The sequence below is a fragment of the Xiphophorus couchianus genome, chromosome 8 (assembly GCF_001444195.1).
Source record: "Xiphophorus couchianus chromosome 8, X_couchianus-1.0, whole genome shotgun sequence".
In the NCBI taxonomy this organism is placed as follows: Eukaryota; Metazoa; Chordata; class Actinopteri; order Cyprinodontiformes; family Poeciliidae; genus Xiphophorus; species Xiphophorus couchianus.
The window spans coordinates 9314639-9335171 of record NC_040235.1 but is presented as its reverse complement, the minus strand read 5'-3'; the positions used below and the strand labels follow the sequence as shown (position 1 = coordinate 9335171).

General features: G+C 37.3%; 1 protein-coding gene across 1 annotated transcript; it reads right to left on the bottom strand.

The window, feature by feature from the left end:
- Positions 1-2400: 2400 nt before the first annotated feature.
- Positions 2401-5355, bottom strand: LOC114150083 (protein phosphatase 1 regulatory subunit 3B-like). The gene is made up of 3 exons (XM_028026295.1): positions 5235-5355; positions 5042-5130; positions 2401-4107 (listed from the first exon to the last, which is right to left on the bottom strand). Exons 2-3 carry the CDS (start codon positions 5053-5055, stop codon positions 3120-3122), a joined length of 1002 nt encoding a protein of 333 aa, XP_027882096.1. The 5' UTR covers positions 5056-5130; positions 5235-5355; the 3' UTR covers positions 2401-3119.
- Between the last annotated feature and the right edge of the window lie 15178 nt (positions 5356-20533).

Genomic DNA, 20533 nt, shown 5'->3' with positions numbered 1-20533 from the left:
CCTCTAATTATTAGCCTTTCCTCTGACTCTACGTTTTCTCATTCCATGAGATGTATAGTTGGGTTTCTGTTATGAAAGGATTTAGTGATCCACACTCCCTGGAGGTTAGAGTTTCAGCAGAGCAGTGTTTGCACAATGCCACACAGCCACAAAAGAAAAATTGCTTCATATGTGAATCAATAGGCTTCATTTAGACACTGGTGTTGTTTTCATTTGGTTAGGTTGGTAATTTATCTTTGTTCTGCAACACTTTTAATTATTGTTATATAACGCCCAGAGGACTTGGTTAGAACCTGTCAGTGCTCCTCCACAGGTATGCTGACACCTTTTGCTTATACCAAAACAAGATTCCATATAAATTCTCAGATCATGCACAGCATACACCTCTCATCTTACAGATGTACCTATGTCAGATTAGATATTTAAATTTTACCCTACTGTGATGTTTGAGCACATAAATTCAAATAGCTATACCACATGCTAATAAACAGTGCCAATTTAGCTCATATATAAAAGATCAAGCTTGTTGGATTGTAATGGCTTGTTGGATACAAATAAAATGTGAGAGCGCATGTATCGTTCAATGCTTCACAACTCGTTGTAGTGAATGTCTTTTTGTAGCCAGACGCCTAAACTGGATGCTAACTTTGTTTTACTCTCAAATACAAGAGGCACTACTTCCCATTTTGTATCTGGACAAGATTTACTCTTTATTGTACGCCACAAAAAAAATTCAGAGGACTATTTTCTGATATTTTTGAATTATATTTGATGTGCAGTTGTAGGGAGCATAATTGAAAAATCACTGATGTGAGTAAAATGTAATGAGTCTACCAAATAAATCAGCTTGCACCAAAATCTGCAATTAATCATGGTTAACTACAAAAATTGTGGTGATTAATCACCAGTTTAAATTGCTTGACAGCAATACAGTAAACACCCCAGAATGCTTGCGCTTACTGATACTGTCTAATGTTCCTGGATTTGTTGCTTTGAGGTTCCCCTGGGACAGTGCAGAAGGTTACTCTTCCTTATCTGTTTTGTTTTCAGTTTGCGTGTAATAGTGTGTAATAGCAATGTTTTCTGATTCTTAAATGGGCTTTAACTTATTGCTTGAATTAATTTGTTTAAAAAATATATAACTTCTGAGAACACTCCCTTTCATAACACCCAGCAACCTAAATCCAACCTGTTCTATTTGTATTTGTTTTGGAAAACATTTTATGAAACCTTAATATTAAATGAAACCAACTGCATGGGAATGGCTACATGAATGCATTCCACACATTCTCCTTTTGCAATAAGGAATTAGGTATTGGGTTAGGTAAGGTGCAGGTGGAATGCCATACAATAAACCTTGATCTTTTTCTCTTTTTGTCACATTTGCATCCCCAAAATTCTATATATTTTATTAGAATCCTATGTTAAAGATAATGTTAATGAAAATAATGTGATTTTTAAAATTCTTTATTTGCTCTTATGTTCTGAGAGTTCTGGAAGGTTGATGCAACAACAGAGGATCTTTAATGTATTATGGTGCTAAGCAGTTCAGTGAATAAAATACTGTTCTTAGTTTATAAAAGTCTATTTTCTGAGCTACGGGGAGCCAGTGGAAGAAATTTAGAACTGAGGTGATGTGCTCTATCTTCCTGGTTTTTGGTGAGAACGCAAGTAGCAGCATTCTGGATCAGCTGCACCTGCTGTCTGACTTCTGGTCTACAAGTTTGGGCTGCACATTGGCACAGTTGGTAGCACTGTTGCCTTACAGCAGGATTGGTCTTTGGGTTTGAGTCCTGGCCTGGAGTCTTTCTGCATGGAGGTTTTATGCATGTGAGGGTCCTCTCTGGGTACTCCGGCTTCCTCCCACAGTCCAAAAATGTGACTCTCAGGTTAATTGGTCTCTCTAAATTCTCCTTAGGTGTGAATGTGTTTGTGCATGTTTGTCCTGTTGGTCTCTGTGTTGTCCTGTGATGGACTGACGACCTATCTAGGGTTTTCACCCATTGACCCTGAAAGGATAAGTGTGTTTGCGAATAGATGGATGGATGGTCTACCAATCAATCTATGGTAGAAAAGTGACACTGCACCTGGAGGTGATGAAATTATGCTGTGGGAATGCATGTTTTTCTGCAGTAACAGTGAAGCTGGTCAGAGTTGATGGGAAGATGGAGTAAGCTTAACATAGAGCAATTACAGAAGAAAAACTGTGAAATGTTACAAAAGATTATGGAAAAGATGTTCACGCTCTCTTTGTTATATCTGAGCTGAAGCTATTTTGCATAGGACTTTGCATGAGAATAGTCAATTTATTTAGATGTGCAAAGCTGAGAGAAACATACCAACAGCCTAGCAGCTGTATTTCAAGTATTGTCTCAGTTGTGCTGAATAAAAATATATGCCTCACTTTTCAGATTTTTATTAGGAAAAAAATACAAAGACCATGCATCATTTCTCTTAAATGACAAAATGTGAAAAAGATCAGATTATTGTAAACAGATCTAATACAACATTTCAGTTGCTACTACAAGCTTGTATACATTCACTTAGGTTGAAACAGGACAGCGGCAGCCTGAAGGAACTAAAAGTCAAGAAAAAAAAAGTGTGACCTGGGTGGAAATGAAACTAGAGAAGCAAGAACTTTCTCACTGTAGATGCTAAGATGCTTTGTAATGACTCCACCCTTTCTCATAAATACAAGTCCGTACAAAAGGAAAGTACGTACCGTCTCAAATTTGTCAAACCAGTTATCTATAGTACAAGATGTAACAATTCCAAGAATGTTGAAGCCAAGGGAGTGTCTGGGACATACTCTTCAATCTAAACTGTTTTCCCAGAATTTCCTTTTTGTTGTGTTGACCTGTTTCTGTCTGGTATGCCTTATTCAACAAATGGATACACAGCAAGAATCTGATCCAATGTAGATAACACACACTCATTTCTTCAATGTATTTGTTAATAAGATTTTACACAAACACATTCATTTTTAGTTGAAAAAAATCTCACTTCAGCAGAAGTTAAAAAAAATAATAATTTAATAATTTAATACAGTATTCACATTACAGTAGGGTATTCTGTATCCAGAATCATATTTGTGCTGACATAACACTACACTGGGTGTTTTACGCCATCCAACATAGTGGTTCGCGGAGTGCAGACTTAAATCCATTGCTTAGCAGATGACTGTTGAAGTATGTCAGCTTCTCACAGTTTTGGAGATAAGAAGAAAACTGTGAATAAACAGGTGGCTGGTACTTTGAAAGTGAGGGGTAAAACTGCTTTGTGTAGTCTTTGCCAGGACATGATTCACCTTTTTCTCTCAGCACTTTGTAATTCTGTCCCCTGTTGTCATCCCGGTGAAGCACAGAGCTGAGCCCTGGGCTGGATGTGAAGCAGAACTCGATCCACTCTATTTTGTCTGTAATTTGAGGCAAGCATGCTTCAAAGAAAAACACATCTACATCAAGGCCATTGACTCGCCTCTGTTCCAGGAATTTACAGGGAATGTCTTTGAAGGTGATCCATGAATCAAAAGTCATTTTCATATTTACAGTGTTTTTTGGGCAACTATGGAAAACACACACTTCACCTATCAAAGTGTTGTCTGAAATGCTGCAGCTCTTCATTTGTACACATTTCTCTTTCAGACGAGCAATAAATGCGTCAGAGTCCTTTGTAGGCTGAGGGAAACCCAGGCGAAACTTGGGCGTAAGCGATCCATTTCTATTTGCAGGATTTTGTTGGCCTTCCAAATGGCGTGGACAGGGATTTGTTGCTGGAGTAGGGGGCGGGGATGGGGGTTCGGGGGTAAATACATGCTCAACAGTCAGTGCCCGTCCCACCTCATCTGCAAATACCACACGTTTCTTGTGCGCGCTGAAGCTGTACTTGCGAAAACAGCTCCGGGGAGTTGTAGGAACATATGATGAGGGTGGAGAGGAGGACAGATGTGCAAAGCGAAGGCTGGTTCTTCGCCCAGGATAGTCGTTTGGTGGATAAAATCGCTGCGTTAGTTTCAGAGGAGCCATGACCGTTGGCTGAAGAGGCTGGTGCTGACCCGAGTTCACTGACAGTTTGTCTGGTTTCGCCACAGGATAGGGGTGAAGAACTCTGAGAAGGTTCAAAACAACCATGATTATAAATACGGCAGTATGATTTTCAGCATAATCATATTTGTGTGAATGCCATCAAAAAGAATCATAATCAGGTATAAGAACATGACCACATTAATGTCTAATAATGTGCTGATCCCGTAGCTCAAGAAGGCATGGGCAGCACTAGAGCCCCGATGTTGTGCTGTTGCACCAACATGTTAGCAGAAAATTGCAATGTGGGGCATTAATGGAGTGAACTTGTTAGTACAGCAATTACTTGACTTGACTGGATTAAAATTTGGGGACCAAGTAAACACCTCCAGCTCATTATTATGCTCTTTAAACTATTTAGCTGTGCTGCAAGGTGCAATATTTTGCTTTAAGAAAACACAGGTATTAACATATAGGTATTTAGGTAGACAACAATGTAGCATCTACAGTTATATCAGGACCTACATTTTCCCAGCCAAACTTTACTCAACGCCTCACAACCTCCGCACACTTGCCTTCTTGCCAAAGTGAATTCTTATGCCATTTATCCCTAGGCAAGACACAAGCACACGCATACACACCCAGATATATACATAATGTAGGTGAAAATGTGATTTATCACGTTTTTCACTTCACATCCATCAACGTGTCTTGGCCATGACCCCATCGCAGGTTCACTGCTGTTCCTTCCCTGGGCCCCTTTTGATAGCTACAGTGCACTGCAGACCGGCAACACACCACAACAGCTACAGTTTGCAAATGTCCTGATCTATTTACCCAGCAATCGCTATTTGTTTTTAGTGAAACTAGCTCAAAGTCCTACATTTGTCTTCATTAATTGTCAGTCAAAATGTTCACTTGTTTTTATGTACATCTATATACCACTATGACAAAATTATTCTCTCTTCTGGTGGTTTTAATATTATGCCTGATCTCTCAAACTGAAAATAGTAACTTACCTTGAGCTACTCATTGTCCCACTGCAGATTTACACTATTTTTCTGTTCTTTAGGTAGAAGGCTTTGAGCTAAGTCGGCTTGATCTGCAACTGAAAAAACAGATAAAGTATGAACATAAGCCATCCGTGCAAGAAAAGACAAGCATCTAACCAACAATGTGATTGTATTTTTAAGTGTATAATGATATACTCACATATCATACAGTAACATGTAGTTTCTCAGGTGAGTGAAATCGTAAAAATAAAGACGAGTGTGCAGTCAGGCAGCTTCTGTTGTGTCTGGGGTCTGTTTTGAGTTTTGGGATTAAAAAGGAGCGTGCTCTGTGACATCACACCCGCCTGAAGCTATAGTTCAACCAATCGACTGCAGCTACTTTGTTTCTGTGTCCCGCCTTCACAGGGCCGTCTAATGGGTTGTTTATAATGAGAACTTTCCTTTTATGGAATTCTTCTCCGATGACAACATGGTTTTGGGAAAGAAAAAAAAGACAGGAAAATAGGTCAAAAATGTGTTTAAGGAAATCCCAGCAGATTGCATCAAATCACTGACTTGCAGCACTCACTGCTTCTGGACAAGCATCTAACGTCAATGAACAATTGCGAGCATTGTCTGGGTTTCATACTTTAGACAAATTCCTCATACTGAGCATTTATGTAGCAACAGTAGAGAGGAAAATAGAAATAGGCCTCCAGAAGAACCTGGTGCAGTTCAAGCGACCATCTGCCACAATTGAATGGGAATTTCAGAAAACAGAGCAGAAGCACAAAACAAAGCAGACCTGATGTAGGAGTACATACCTGAAGAAAGAGAATGTTTATAAACATTACAAATCTGAAGAAAATACATTTTGAAAATGTCTGACATGTAATTTATGTAGAGGAATAATCGTGACACCTCCAGGTTGCTTGAAATAACTACACATTTGGTTACACATGAAAAGAAAATCATTGCACAGCATTTTAAAAGAAGTTAGCCCTATTTAAACTTTAGACATTTAGTTCCATGTGATCCTTAGTGTTATGCTGTTGGCAACAGTATATTAGGCATCCCCCCCCCCCGGTCCAGGAAAGTATCACAGCTAAACACAAGACAAAAGACCATATGTGGCAAAAAACTGGGAGAAAACATAAAATTAACAGTTCAAATAACAGCAACACAAACTGAAGATTTGTCGACAAGGAAAGTGTCAGAGTGGAAACAATTGGTCAGAACCTAAACCTGGTCAAGTGAAGAGTGTGTGTATCGCATATTTTAGGAACAAGGCAGTGCTTTACATGATAAAAGTATATCACAACAATTAATTATGATACAAGCAACAAACATTACATTTTGTCAAATATCATAATCATCAAGAATAGTTATCATCAAATATGTCATATCAATGTTCCAGTTACTATTAATCAAAGACAACTATAAAGACATTGGTTTTAAGGCTTGATTTAAAGGAACTCAGTGTTTTTGCTGTTTTGCGGTCTTTAGGAAGTTTGTTCCCGATTTGTGGAACATAAAACCTTAATGCTGTTTCTGCATGTTTGATTCTGGTTCTGAGAATGCAGAGTAAACTAGAACCAGAAGACTTGAGTTGATACAACGACGAGCTCTTTTATGTATTCAGGTGCTAAGCTGTTCAGTGAATATTAAACTAACAAAAGTATTTTAGTCTATTCTCTGAGCTTCAGGGAGCCAGTGAATTTTAGATCTGGGGTGATGTGCTCTATCTTCCTGGTTTTAATGAGAACACAAGCAGCAGTTTTTATCAGCTGCAGCTGCCTGAGATTTGGAGCGGCCTCCAATTCGCTTCCATCTACATATGTATTCTATTCACATCAGAGTTCACTTCGACCGAACCAAGACCTAAGCTTTTAGCCATCTCAAGTTTACCTTTCAGCAGGATAATAACACTAAACAGAGCCAGAGTTGGTTACCTTGGACACACCAACCATAGTCCTATAGCAAGGTTTGGTGTTGTCATTTTGTAGAGATCAAGAAAAACTTGTCCTGAACAGGTTCTTGTTGAGGAAACCAGTTTTGACTTATCAAGCCATTAACTACACCTAAAGTTTTCTCACATTTTAATCCAGTCCAATTATGGACTGGATTAAAAGTGACTTGATGCCACTTAAAAAGCTCAGTGAAGTTACTGTTCCAACAGGTGATCAAAGTTAGTGAAAGTATTCGTGTTCCATGACAGTACTTTTCCTTTAGCAATGTTTGATTGAGTGCAATGTGTTGGAATAATGCTTTGACCAACCTTTACTCTGAACATCACCTGCAGCATTTTAACTGCAAACGATAATTGCGTTCTCTTCCTGATCCGGCTTTGTTATTCAAACGGATATTATGCAGTGACAATTACTGCTGCATATTTCCAAGTGAACTAAGGACAGGGTGGATACACACTAACACTGCCAAACCTTTAGGTGAAAGAACTAGATTTGTGTGAAGGTGCAGTCAACCAACCTGTCTCAACCAGCATCTTGATTATTATTTTTTTTATTTGTCACTTTGCTTTCGGCCAATTTATCAAGTAAGTGTAACTTACCCGGTATCATTTTGCAGGAGACGCTTGGAGGCTTAAATCCTTGGCCCTTATTTTTCCCTGTAAGATCCTTTATCCGCTTTTGGCGGGAAATCAAACTACGTGTAAGTCGTGACTGATGCAGCAGTTCCTTGTCTCTCATGTACATAGCTATACCTGAGGCTGGGTTGTATAACTACACAGGTCATAACAGGTTTCCTACGAATTAAAATTTACACTTCCTTATGGTTAAAAGGTGAGGAAGCTTCCAAAAAGTTAACAAATGAAAATGCAAGTTCGTCTGAATGGCAGCAGTGAAATGTCCCTTTATGGACATTTTCAAGCATATATTCTTAGCAGTACTGGTGACAAACTATGAACGGAACCTACTGTCATTTTTCTTCAGTAATAAGTTATTTCTGGTCCCCTTTCCATATAGACATGATTTTTGGATTGTGCAGCTAATATCATGTCTACAACTAGATTTTTTAGGTCTGACTCTTTCCCCTTTGAGAAGATCAATTGAACAGTGGACATAACCCTAATTTCAGACATCTGAAATTATGTCTGAAATGATGTAAGAGATGCGAAGCCTAACATACACATCACACTTCTTTTTAACATGCTATTCAAATGTTTTGCTCTTAAGTCATCGATTTAAGAAGCAAGTCGATGCTTAAGCTTAAGCTCATGATTCGATGTGAATCATGAAAAACATGATTCACATATCAATAGAGTGGTGTCTGCCGCATATTGAATCAGTTCAGTCAGACAGAATACCACATACCACGGCGGTTTTTACTGAATTTGTCAGCGCACATCCCCTCGCTGTCTGTCTAGTTCTTCTTTGGTGATGTAATTGCTATTCACTACTGAAATCCGTGTAACACATGGTGTGTCTCCCCATTTGGAGGAGACCCTAAGGCAAACACAGAACATGTTAGAGGGATAATTGGAGGGAATTATGAAAAAGTCTTGGAATCACCCAAAATGAACTAATCTGTGTCGCTGATGAGAGAGACGTCTGGGTTTTTCTTCAGGACATGTTTTTTAAAAAATGCAGTCATCAGGAACCTTCAACTAAGAAGCATTGCTATTATGTATTTAAAAATTTTTGTATGAAAAAATTCAAAATTTAACAATAATACAAGATACTGTAAAAGAAAAAAAAAGCTTTTTCAGCATCTGTCTTTTAGACTTCTTTTTCTTTTACACTTATAATTGATCTTTAACATTTGATATTTCTGTATGTTTGGTACTTTGACTTGTACTTATAAGTGAACTTTCTACTTTCACACTTCTTCTTTCTTGCCCTTTTGCTATTAACCAGAGTATGACTAATTAGGTTAATGCTTGAGGACAACAGATCAGGTTTGATATGCTTTTCACACTTTGACATGAATGCAAAGGTTTGTCTGTGCAACAATAGCAATTATTGGATTAGTTTCAAATGATCCACACTAATACGTGTTCTCATGTGAACTCTGACCAAACTGTTATGCAAGAAGCAGTATTTTGACAAATATGTACGTTTATGGTCATTTGTTGTTCTCTTTTCTTTTGGCCAATGATTGAAATGTCAAATCAAACAGTCACTTTTTATCCTTCAAGATTTATAAATGACAGGGTCACCACTTTCAGATTTGTGGTTTAAAAACAATGCTTTTATTATATAACTGGTGATGTCATTATTCTAATCCAGGAAACTATGAAAGTAAAAGGTGCTTGCACAGGTGCTGTTCACACTTGTTGATGAGTCGTTAAAGTTTTCTGACAGTCTGACCTCAGGGTTTTTTCCATCAACCCAGTTTGCTTTCTAACACTTCTTCATATTTCCCCTGCCATAGGCACTGGGGCTAAAACTGCCATCTCTCCAGATAGTTGGAAAGAATTACATTTTCTGTACCTTCACGGTTTTAACTGTGGTACAGGTGCCACTGAGAGTACAGTACTCTGAGGAGATTGTTGCATTATCTGCCAAAAATGTGTGTTTTTATTATTTCTGTTATTGCAGCAGTAAATAAATTCAGTAAGCTGTACAATTTGCACTTTTATTAATTGCACTTTTATTGTTTATTTATTGGAAGTATTGCAGAATATTTTCACATTGCATTCACATATAAATTGACATTGTTTATGACAGCATGTTTTTTCTCTCCTTTTTTCTAACCCTGGAACATAGAAAAACATGAATAAAAGTGTAACCCTTGTAGATAGTTTTGTATAAGTACTCCCGAGATGAAAATACAATATTTTCAGATCTTTTTGGTTTTTGTAACGTTTTATAAAAAAACTTAATGTGTATAATATAAAATCATGTTGAATTCTGTACAAGTGTTGCACAAAAATTACACAAGTACACATGTTTTAGACATTGTAATGAACAAGGATCTTATATTTTTAAATAATATTTAGGTACCTGTAATCACAGAGATCTTGGTGGTATTTTGTGACCCTGTGGGGGATATACATGTAAATTTAATAACCAGGAAGACTGAGATTGAAAAATTTGGTTCAATCTCTAAGTTTGGATAAAAATAAATAAATAAATAAAAAATAATAATAAGAATAATAAAAAAAACAGAAGAAAATCAACATTTCAAATAAAGATGCTATAACACTACAAGACTGAGTCTGACAGAGATAAGCATAAAAACATACCTTGAAAAATGTGTATTCAAACCTATTGATCTGAAATCATAGGCTACCTGTTCCAAATTAGGCTGCTTGAAAATGCTCTGACATTTTTATTTTACCACTAAACTAACTTTGGCGCTTTGAGCTAAAAAAAAATCAACACCAAGCAATTATAACTTCAGAAAGCAAAATATATTTCTTTTTGGGGAAAACGAAAAAAAAACAACAAAATAAAAACTTCAAAGTCATGTTTTTCCGGCTTGCAGAACAATTAGGATTCTCTTTTAAATAGAAATAAAGAGAGCAGCTGTTGTATGTTGTAGACTGTAACCCCAACCCCCCAATCCAAGACCTCTATCAGTCCTCCAGTACAGCAGGGGAGGAATGAGCAGTGAGCACCCTCCTGCGGGTGGAGAAGGGAGTGTGTCTCTTTACTCTGACAACAGGCTTGGTGGAATTTCAATAGCAAGGCTTGAGGTGCTTCGTCTAATTAACTAGTCTTGGATAGTGCTGGAGCAAAATTAAAATTTTCTATTAACAGACGTCTGTGAAAAACCATAAAATTTTGCCTAATTTATAATTTCTTTTCCATTATCTGCTCTCATGAATATTTTCATTAAAGAATTTGAGGCAATTCCTCCAGGTTTTAAAACTGAGATGTCAGCAGTAATGGCACTTTTTTTCGTATTTTGGTATGAACAGGGAAGCTCTTACTTGCATTAAGTTTTGACTCTTAAATTGGTACATCTAACACTTAAATGAGCAACATTCTAATGTCAGAAATGTAGTTAATCTGCATTTCTTCTCTATTTCCTACATTTTCTTTCATCACAATTTCCCACCACTTTCCTGCATTTCAGTCACCCAATCTATGATCGGTGTCACATCTCTGTGTCACATCTCACATCTCCATGAGCATCTTATGAGCAGCAAAACCCAAAGGGAAACCCAGAACACGCTGGAGGTACTATTCTTTGCTCGTTGGGGAGGTCTCGGAGGAACTGGCCCAAGTGACTGGGAAGAGGCCAGGTTTTATGCTTAGGTTGCTCCTCCCACAACAGTATACACTATATATTATTATTGATTATTCTAACACTTATTGTTTTTCATACTTAATTTTATTCTTTTTAAAAATCATAAAGGTGAGAAGGAGGTTACGAAAACAAAGTGTCACAAAGATGTCAAAAGAATGATTTAAGGAAGGCATCCAGTCACTGGAAATTAAAAGTAATTAATTATTAAGGTCATAAATCACTCTATCGATTAAATTTTGACATAAGAGTGACTATATAGTCTCTCACTATGAATAAAAGGTAATTCCATAGTCTCTAAGGAATCTGGATGAATGGGAAAGACAACGGTATACGTTAAACTTCTACTTTAATAATTCTGTCTTTTCCACTTTTCCTTCTTTAATGTCTCTTCCCACTTAGTTAATTAAGAAAACAGAGAAATATATGGTAAACTGCTCTAATATTCCCTAAGTAAATATGCTCTGATCTGCATACAGTAGAGCATATAAAGTTCTCAATTAACTACTATTCTGTTGTCTTTGTCTGCAAAGAAAATATCATAAAGCATAACTTATTTTAAATGCTTTATTTGAATAGCTGCACATTTAATATGCATGTCTTAAAAGTCTTAAATGTGACATTTGCAAAGCATTGCTTAAGGAAACCATGATAGGTTTCCCTCTGCTGTTGCTATCCCCCAGGCATCCTGGTGCTAGCGACCCCCAAAGTTCCCTCTCTGCTGTCGCTATCCCCCAGGCATTATGGTACCAGTCACCCCCAAAGTTCCCTCTCTGCTGCCGCTATCCCCCAGGCATTATGGTACCAGTCACCCCCAAAGTTCCCTCTCTGCTGCCGCTATCCCCCAGGCATTATGGTACCAGTCACCCCCAAAGTTCCCTCTCTGCTGCCGCTATCCCCCAGGCATTATGGTACCAGTCACCCCCAAAGTTCCCTCTCTGCTGCCGCTATCCCCCAGGCATTATGGTACCAGTCACCCCCAAAGTTCCCTCTCTGCTGCCGCTATCCCCCAGGCATTATGGTACCAGTCACCCCCAAAGTTCCCTCTCTGCTGCCGCTATCCCCCAGGCATTATGGTACCAGTCACCCCCAAAGTTCCCTCTCTGCTGCCGCTATCCCCCAGGCATTATGGTACCAGTCACCCCCAAAGTTCCCTCTCTGCTGCCGCTATCCCCCAGGCATTATGGTACCAGCGACCCCCAAATATTCTGTGCAGAAATTAAAAAATCCAGGGTGGCACCCAATAATTTAACGTTCCCGATTGATACATTTTAACAAAAATACGCCCAACTCTTTGTAACGTTGTTGGCGTTTGCGTCTCTTCCGGGGTTTCTTCTTTTGTCTCTTCTGGGTTGTCCTCCAAGGTCTCTTCAATTTGGGGGACTGCCTTGGAGTTTTCTGCCTCCCTGGATTTTATTCTTTCACACTTAACTTTCAAAACCACAATTTCTTTGTTAAGCTCTTCATTCTCCGTTTGAAGCCAGTATAGATGTTTGGATTTTTCTCTAAGTGAATCCTCTAAATTCTCTCTCATTGTTATCTGTGTTCATTCTAGTAACACATTTACCCTCGACATGGCACGATAGTCGCATTTTAGTTGTTGAATTGTCGATTTGGCTTCGTCTAATTCCAAATTTAGAGTCCTAATTTTCTTCTTGTAGTACTCGTTGGCATTTACAAGGACTTCATTCTCACCTTGCCAACTTCTCGCATTGTTATGTTTGCTACCATTAAGGCGCTCAATTTTTATCCTAAGGTCTTCTACAGTCTTTTGAAGCTGCTCGTTTTCTTCCTGAAACTTCCCGTTGCTCTTCTGTAATATCTCTACTTTCGCCAACAAGAAATCTTTCTCTGCTATCTTTGCTTTCTGGTTCAATCCTTAAACTGCAAATGGATTTCTCTGTGGAATCTGAGAAAACATAACAAGTATTACTTACAAAAAATTTGGCTTCATAATGTAATGCCTTCAAATTGGGTCTTGGTCTCTTTAAGAAAATCCAGGTGCTTACTCATTGCTTCTGGCTAGACTGAAGGAGTCGTGGGGGAGGGTTGCTCTGGGAGGCAGAAGCTAGGAAGCTTGGAAACTGCAGCTCTGAGGAGAAGCTTTTTTCTCGAAGGTGATGCTCGTCCCAAAGGTGTTTTGCACAGTTGAATGGTTGCCATGGAGATTAAAGGATGTCTCAAACATGCATGAAAGAATCAAAGCAACACTTTTTGATGAGGGAATAGCATTATGACATGATATAAAGCTCAAAATAGTTGATTTTACATAATACTGTCTAATTACCTGCAGAAGTCGTATCACTAGTATGTGAAGTTATATTTCAATTCCTATTTGTCAAATACTGCACAAATCATTAAAGTGCCTTATTGATGAGAAAGGAGAACCAGTGTTTTCAATTTTTGTTCTTACTTCATGAAAAGCTAACCTTAACAGGCTTGTTGGCACATTATAGTATCATTTCATTTTAGCTGGAGGTGTGTTGCGTAGGTAGATGGTTCATAAGCTACCCCCCCCTCAAACACAGTGTGAGTCATCCAGTTGTCAGCATATTGTTTGAACCATTTAACCTTTGCTAATGCTCAGTTCAAACCCTTTTTCATGTATCATGTTTTTCTCGAAAAGACAATGGCTTTCAGCATTATGGAAATTAAAGTTGGCCTAGCTTCAGCAGTTGGATCAATAGGAAGTGACTCACCATATCGAAATTGCTTTGCAAATATACAGCGGTTGGTGTTTGTTGTAAAGAGACCTGATGATAGCATTCAACCTCATACAGTGTATGTGTTAAGGTTTATTCAGATGCTATGAATAGGCAGTCGTTTTGAACAGTACCTTGTATTTACATCCAATGAGTCTTTCACATTATTAATTCAATTCTGTTTATTTTATAGCAAATGGCATCTCAGGGCACTTTACACAAAACTATAAAATGTAGCCACAGATATACATAGTTTATTTCAAACAGACATATTCAGCATTAATTAAATACATTTTAATTTGATCAGGCTTATTAAACAATGTATTCAAGTTAAGTTTATTATTTAAATTAGTTTTTTAAAGAAAATCCAGCCAATTGCATCAATTCACTTGGCTTGCAGCAATCACTCCTCCTGAACAAACAAATAGTGACATTGCAAAGTCAATTGCATTGATTTGTTAACTTTGTAGCAATCCCTTGTACTGATTGGGATGGAGCAACAGCAAAAAAAAGTATCCAGTAGCTGAAGCTGGCTAAGTATGAGTGGCCATCTGCTGCAGCCAATACTGAAGTAACAAATTTCAGTGTGATTTGTTGGTATTTCATGTGACAGACCGAAACAACATGTAGCTTAGTTATGAAGTGAAAAGATAAAAATTTCAAGGTTTCCACATTTTTTTAAATGAAAAAATTATTAAAAAAATCAGAGAAGCGTTTAGCTGACTTCTGTTTAGTCCATTTCATTCATTGTGCTAAAAATAAATGTTTCAAGTCAATTGCAGAAGTGAGTCAATATCTTTACAGACTTCCTACACCTAGAGAGTCTTACATTTGCCCATTCTTTAGCTCATGCTCAGTCAGATTGTACAGACAACTTCTATGAAAACCCCTACCGCATATTTTTATTTTGATTGAGGTCTAGATTTTAAATGGGCAATTTCCTCTCCGTATTAACATATTTCTTCCTGGATCACCTTGTATTTAGTTCCATCCCTCTTCCCATAAACTCTGACCAACTTTTCTGTCCATGTTGTAGAAAATCATCCCCACAGCATGATGCTATGGGATGTTGTGCTCATTTTTATAAGCAGGATTAAATTTGGACTTCCACAGGTCATGGGCCTCTCGGTGGCTTCTCTAACTAAATTATGTTTTAAATTTTGCTTTCTGTTTCATGATGTTCTCCCTGGACGGTCTGGTTTGTTCCTTGGTATTCACGATGTTGTCTTTTCACTAATGTTGTCTTACAACCCTCTGAAGTCCTGATAGAAACACTTGTATTCATACTGAGGTTGAATTACACACAGGTGGACTTTATTTGGTGATAAAGGAGTAGTAAAATATATTGAAATGTGTGGTTTCATGACAGAATGTGTAAAAGTTCAAGAGGAGCAAATACTACTTTGTCATAATTGTCTGAAATCTCTTTAAGAATGCCTCAAAACCTTGTGATGCTTTTATGTTTATTAACTGAGAGTGAAAAGGGATATATTTTATTTCCTGCCTGGGTTTACAACTTTAATTCCAAAATATCTACAAATGCTCGCAATCATTTTTTCTGTTAGATGCTCACACTGTAATTATCAGAATGATAAATTGCACATTTGAAAGAATAAGTACCAACAGGACTAGTCCTTGATGACTGATTTTTGGAGTAAGTGGAGAATTACGATTATCTCCATCTTTTTGTATGTTTGTGTGTAAAAGCTTTACAGAATAATCTTGCTAGTGTTTCTGTTTTCTTTTTATTGTTATTGAAAGTTCAAAAAGACATAAATCTTTCTGGCAGTTTAGTTTATTAGGGTAATGAAACAGAGAATTTGGGCATGCTGCCATTTGTGCCACTCCTGTTGGCTGTCTAGTATGCGTGGCAAAAGTACTGACACTCCTCAACCTCTTTGAAATCTTGTTAGATTAAGACCATAAACCTCAAATTATTCATGTTATACACCAACACAAAGTAGCACATAATTGTAAAATGGAAGAAAACATATTAAAAAGTCTGGAGGGATTTCTTTTTCAATTCTTTTTTTTTAATTTCTAAAAATAAATCAATAAAAAAATAAACCTTAAGTACCAATTGAAGACACTTCATATACCAGCTGTGTATAAACTATTCATTATTTTGTAAACATGTTGGATGTTTAGAGAAATCTTTCGCAATCCCTTTCTGTCCAATCTGAAATAGTTTGGGCTATTTTTTAAAGAAAGATTGGCCAAAAATTAAATCTTTAGATTTGCAAAACAAACAAAAGCAACAGCAAAAACAACAACAAAAAAAAACACACACACACACACACACACACATACATGCCCACACACTGCATGCTGCTTTTGCAAAGTATCAATTTATGGGGGCTGATTATGCCAACCTGTTTAGATGCTTTTATACTGTAAACCTTTGGAATATTTGGAATATATTCAATACGTCTACTGTAAAAAAAACCTGCAGGTCAAAAGAGAATTCGTCTGGATGTAGATTACGTTTACAAATAATATTTTCAAGTAACTCTAAAATTTCCAGTATAAAGGTCCCACTGTGTAAGAACAAAATATGACTTTTCATTTCCTGAAACACACATTCTATGCTGTGACTGGAACATCAAAACACATCTGGCTCCTACATGTCTATACCATGAAATAGAAAATTAAAGATTAGTGTTGAGCTTTGACACTAGCCTCACTCAGACTGTCAGTTTATTTGAATGTCACAACAATCCACAATGCAAGACAACTGCCATTAGTATTTTGCACTATACATATAATTTTCTTTCTGTTCTATGGATGTACATTGTTTTTTCCTTGATGTGTTTTCTTGCTATACTTGAATTGACTTGTTGTTATATGATTGCACTGACATCCAACATGATCTTCTATTTCCGGCCGCCCGATTCAAGGATTTATGAGAGGTGCTGGGGTGAATTTGTTTTTCTTCTCATGTAAAAGTGAGAAATAAAACAACAGGTTTTCCAGCTATGATGCATTTGAGTCCCACTTTTAGACGGCATATAATGTTCAAGGTGACTGACCGTTAGTGGTTTCCATGTGTAATTCCCAGAGAAGATTGGAGGTGGGAATAGCACAGTCAGGTGAATCAATACAAATGTTCCAGTCATTTAAAAGGTGCATTTTTCAGAATGACAGTCAGTATGAGTGTACAGAGCCATCTATGATTACTGTCAGATTGGGTAAAGGCTTTAAAACAAATTAACACCTTATGTATGTAGTTTCACACAAAATGATCCAATGGATTTTTAAAAGTGAGCCATGGAGATATGTTTTTTACCTCGAATGCCATCAGACACACTATGGTGCCAAAATGAACTTGTTCTGTCTTGTTTCTTTCATTTCCATATTTTTGAAATATTTTAATAATTTATCTGACTGGAAATATGGGTAAGTTTAGGCCAGTAAACTATAATCATGCAACCATTTCATGATTAATAAAAGCATGAGTGTGCCATAAACTGCGTAATTTTTAAGCTTAATTTATGTGATATATGTTTTTTTTCTAATTACTAGTTGACTTGATTTTTTATCCCCCACACTAAAGAAATGTCCTCGGGTTAATTGTCGGAATTTTAAAAATAAACAAATTAAAAAAAAAAAAGAACAAATAATGAGTGTGTATTTGTGCTACTGCAATAAAGGACATGTTTATTTGAATGCTTTTCACACGTCTTCACCAAGTATACTAGTAAATACGAAGGTTGTTGATTCTGCAACTATATTTTGACCTTTTTTGTAAGATGATTTTCTCTTCCAGAGTGTGTGTTGCGTGCATCATCTTTCACATGCAGGTGCAGCCTTTTGCAGCTCCACTTGATGGCAATAGAGCCTCAGTACAAATAAGTCGCTGCCAGTCCCAGGAATTCAGCAAGGTTTAGTTCCCACACAAAACACAGCACAATAAAAAACGGTGCAGCAGCCTGTTAATCCTGTGCAGCACAACCAGCCTGGCCGGGAGCCCACAGGTGTGTTTATGGGTTTGGCATCAGTTTGGGCAGCCTGATAGAGTCTCTGAAATACTTTCCATTAATGCAAGCGCTTCCTATAACCTTGGCCAGATATAGGAAGGCAGTGCATGCCGGTGAGAAATAGAACAGCTGGACTATGTGCTTGGACAAGAGACGTATGTAAATATATATAGCTTATGAACAGGCAATGAAATTCTCCATATTTGAAAATAATCTTTATTACAGCTTACTAATTTAGAACTGAAAGGAGAACATGCCATGTAGACATATTATGGGGCTTCAGAGCAATAAAACAAAATACGTGGATATCAAACGGTGCTTAATTAAATGTGTAGCCACATGCCACAAAGTATATTCAGTAAGCAACTACTATTTACAGTGTTTATTGCCGGAAAGGAAGCTCCCAAGTGGTTCAAACAACTGCAGGTAAATAATGGCTACAATGTTCAGTGGAGCAGCAGGACGAATGAAAATTCACAGGCGTTATTTCTCATTCTGACCCATTTTAGAACCTCTCCGCACATACACTGACCTTCAGAGGACGAATTGGGATGGCTTATTTCCTACAATGCATGTTATAATCCCATAGGCATTGTCTGATTGAAGCCTCAAGCTATCCAATAAGTCCACCACAGCTCCAGTGGTATTAACCTTAATAATCTCAATTTTTGTGTGTGTATTTATCTGCATACAAAAAAAAAAAAACAACTTTAGTTACACCTACTGCAAAGTTTTGGGTCAAATTCTAGGTACAACTTCTGTATGTTAGATTTTTGCTCAGGTCTTTTTTTCTTTTTCCAGTTTTTTCATATGCTGTTAATATAAGTTTTGGGGATTATGAAGGCCTTCATTATACTGCCTACTGCAGATTTTAATATATTTGTCAAACGTTATTCCTTTATTTGTTGTTTCTTTATGACGGATGGTGGCTAACAATTTCTAGTTTTCTTTGAGGTCCGTTCTGGAGATTTCAACAAGTTCTTTTTTTTTTTGCATAAGATTTTCAAATCATAGACAAGTACAAATGTACTGCAAGTTCATTGACAGGTGTAGCAGTTTGGGATTTTAAAATTATACCAACACATATTCTGAACATTTATCTGATTTTTATTAAAGTAAAAAACAGGCCTCAAATCACTTATCTGATGTGTTAGGCTAACAGTTGTGGGAGTTGTTTTACACTATGCCTTACCATAATTTTTGCCCTAAACCTAACCAAATCGTTGGGTTTTTAAGGTTTGGCAGCGGTTACGAGAACCCTTCGCGTGAATAATCCACGTAAAACATGTGACCTGCCCAAATCGTCAACATGTGACGCTGAAGGACCCTGCCCAAGTCGTCAACTTTTGACGCGAAGGGGGTACCCTTCGCGTCAAGGGTCAGACGCATGGTCAGAAATTGTCCTAAGTCGTCAATATATGACGAGTTGGGAGTGAGAACGTGTTGGTTAAATAGGAACAAAAATATAGCTTAGGCAATCTGTTCATCAGTGCTATTTGCAATAAACTGAGGCCTGATTGCAAGGAGGAAATCTTGCTGTTCTTACAGCATTGACTGTGCCTACTATTTATACTAGAACTTTTTCACATTGTGTTACTTTGTCGGCACAAACATTTAAGCCTTTTATAGGGAATCTATGTGATACAGCAACACAAAGCACTGCATAATTGTGAGGAGAAAGGAAAATACTTTTGATTGTTTTTCACGAATAAATGAAGAACAAATAGGTGTGTTATGCATTTGAATTTAGCCCTTTTCACCCAAATGCCCTTAAACAATATCCAGAACAATCTGCTGCCTTCAGAAGTCATCTAATTAGTAACTCAAAGTCAACATTACCAGCTACAGAGAAGCACAGCTTGAAGGAAAAACAGTTGACATAACTATCAGCTGCTCACTTCCCAATTCTGGCCATTGCTAAAGAGTGGATAGAAGATAATTATCATTCAGAGAAAGCTATAATAAGTCTAATTTGACGTTTGCAACAATCATGTAAGGGACATGAAGAAGAAGGTGCTGTTGGAAGATGAGCACCTTCCTTCACACCTTTACCCATTCATGCATAATGCAATATATTGCAAAATCTAACATTGCAGAGCTTCTTAAAAATAAGATTATTAAGGTGAAACAAGGTGGTGGCTGCATCATGCTTTAGTGAAGCTTATCTTCAGCAAGTTCAGAAAAGTTGGTCAAGTTGATATGGAGATGGATGAATAGGGATATATTCAGATTTCTGGGAAGAAATCTGTTCAGAAGCTGCAAAAGACAATAAGGAAACAAAGACTGAGGTGAAAAGACCTTAAACATGCAGCCTGAGCCACAAAGGAAAGGTTGAGATTTAATATATTTATGTGTTAGAAAGGCTCACTCCAAATCTAGACTGAAATCATATTAATAATTTATGGCAAATCTGTGAAAAAAATATTGTTTACAGATGGTTTTCATCCAACAAATAAACAAATAAAAATGTAAAATTTCCCCTCCACATTCATGCTTTATTTTGTCTTGCCATCCCAATGAAATAAATGTATTTTGTTTTTGTAACCTGACAGTGAGATAATCCACAGCACTCTGTGTTTTGGTTCTAACTTGTGTTTGTATTTAGATCATTAGAGTGTCTTTAGGGT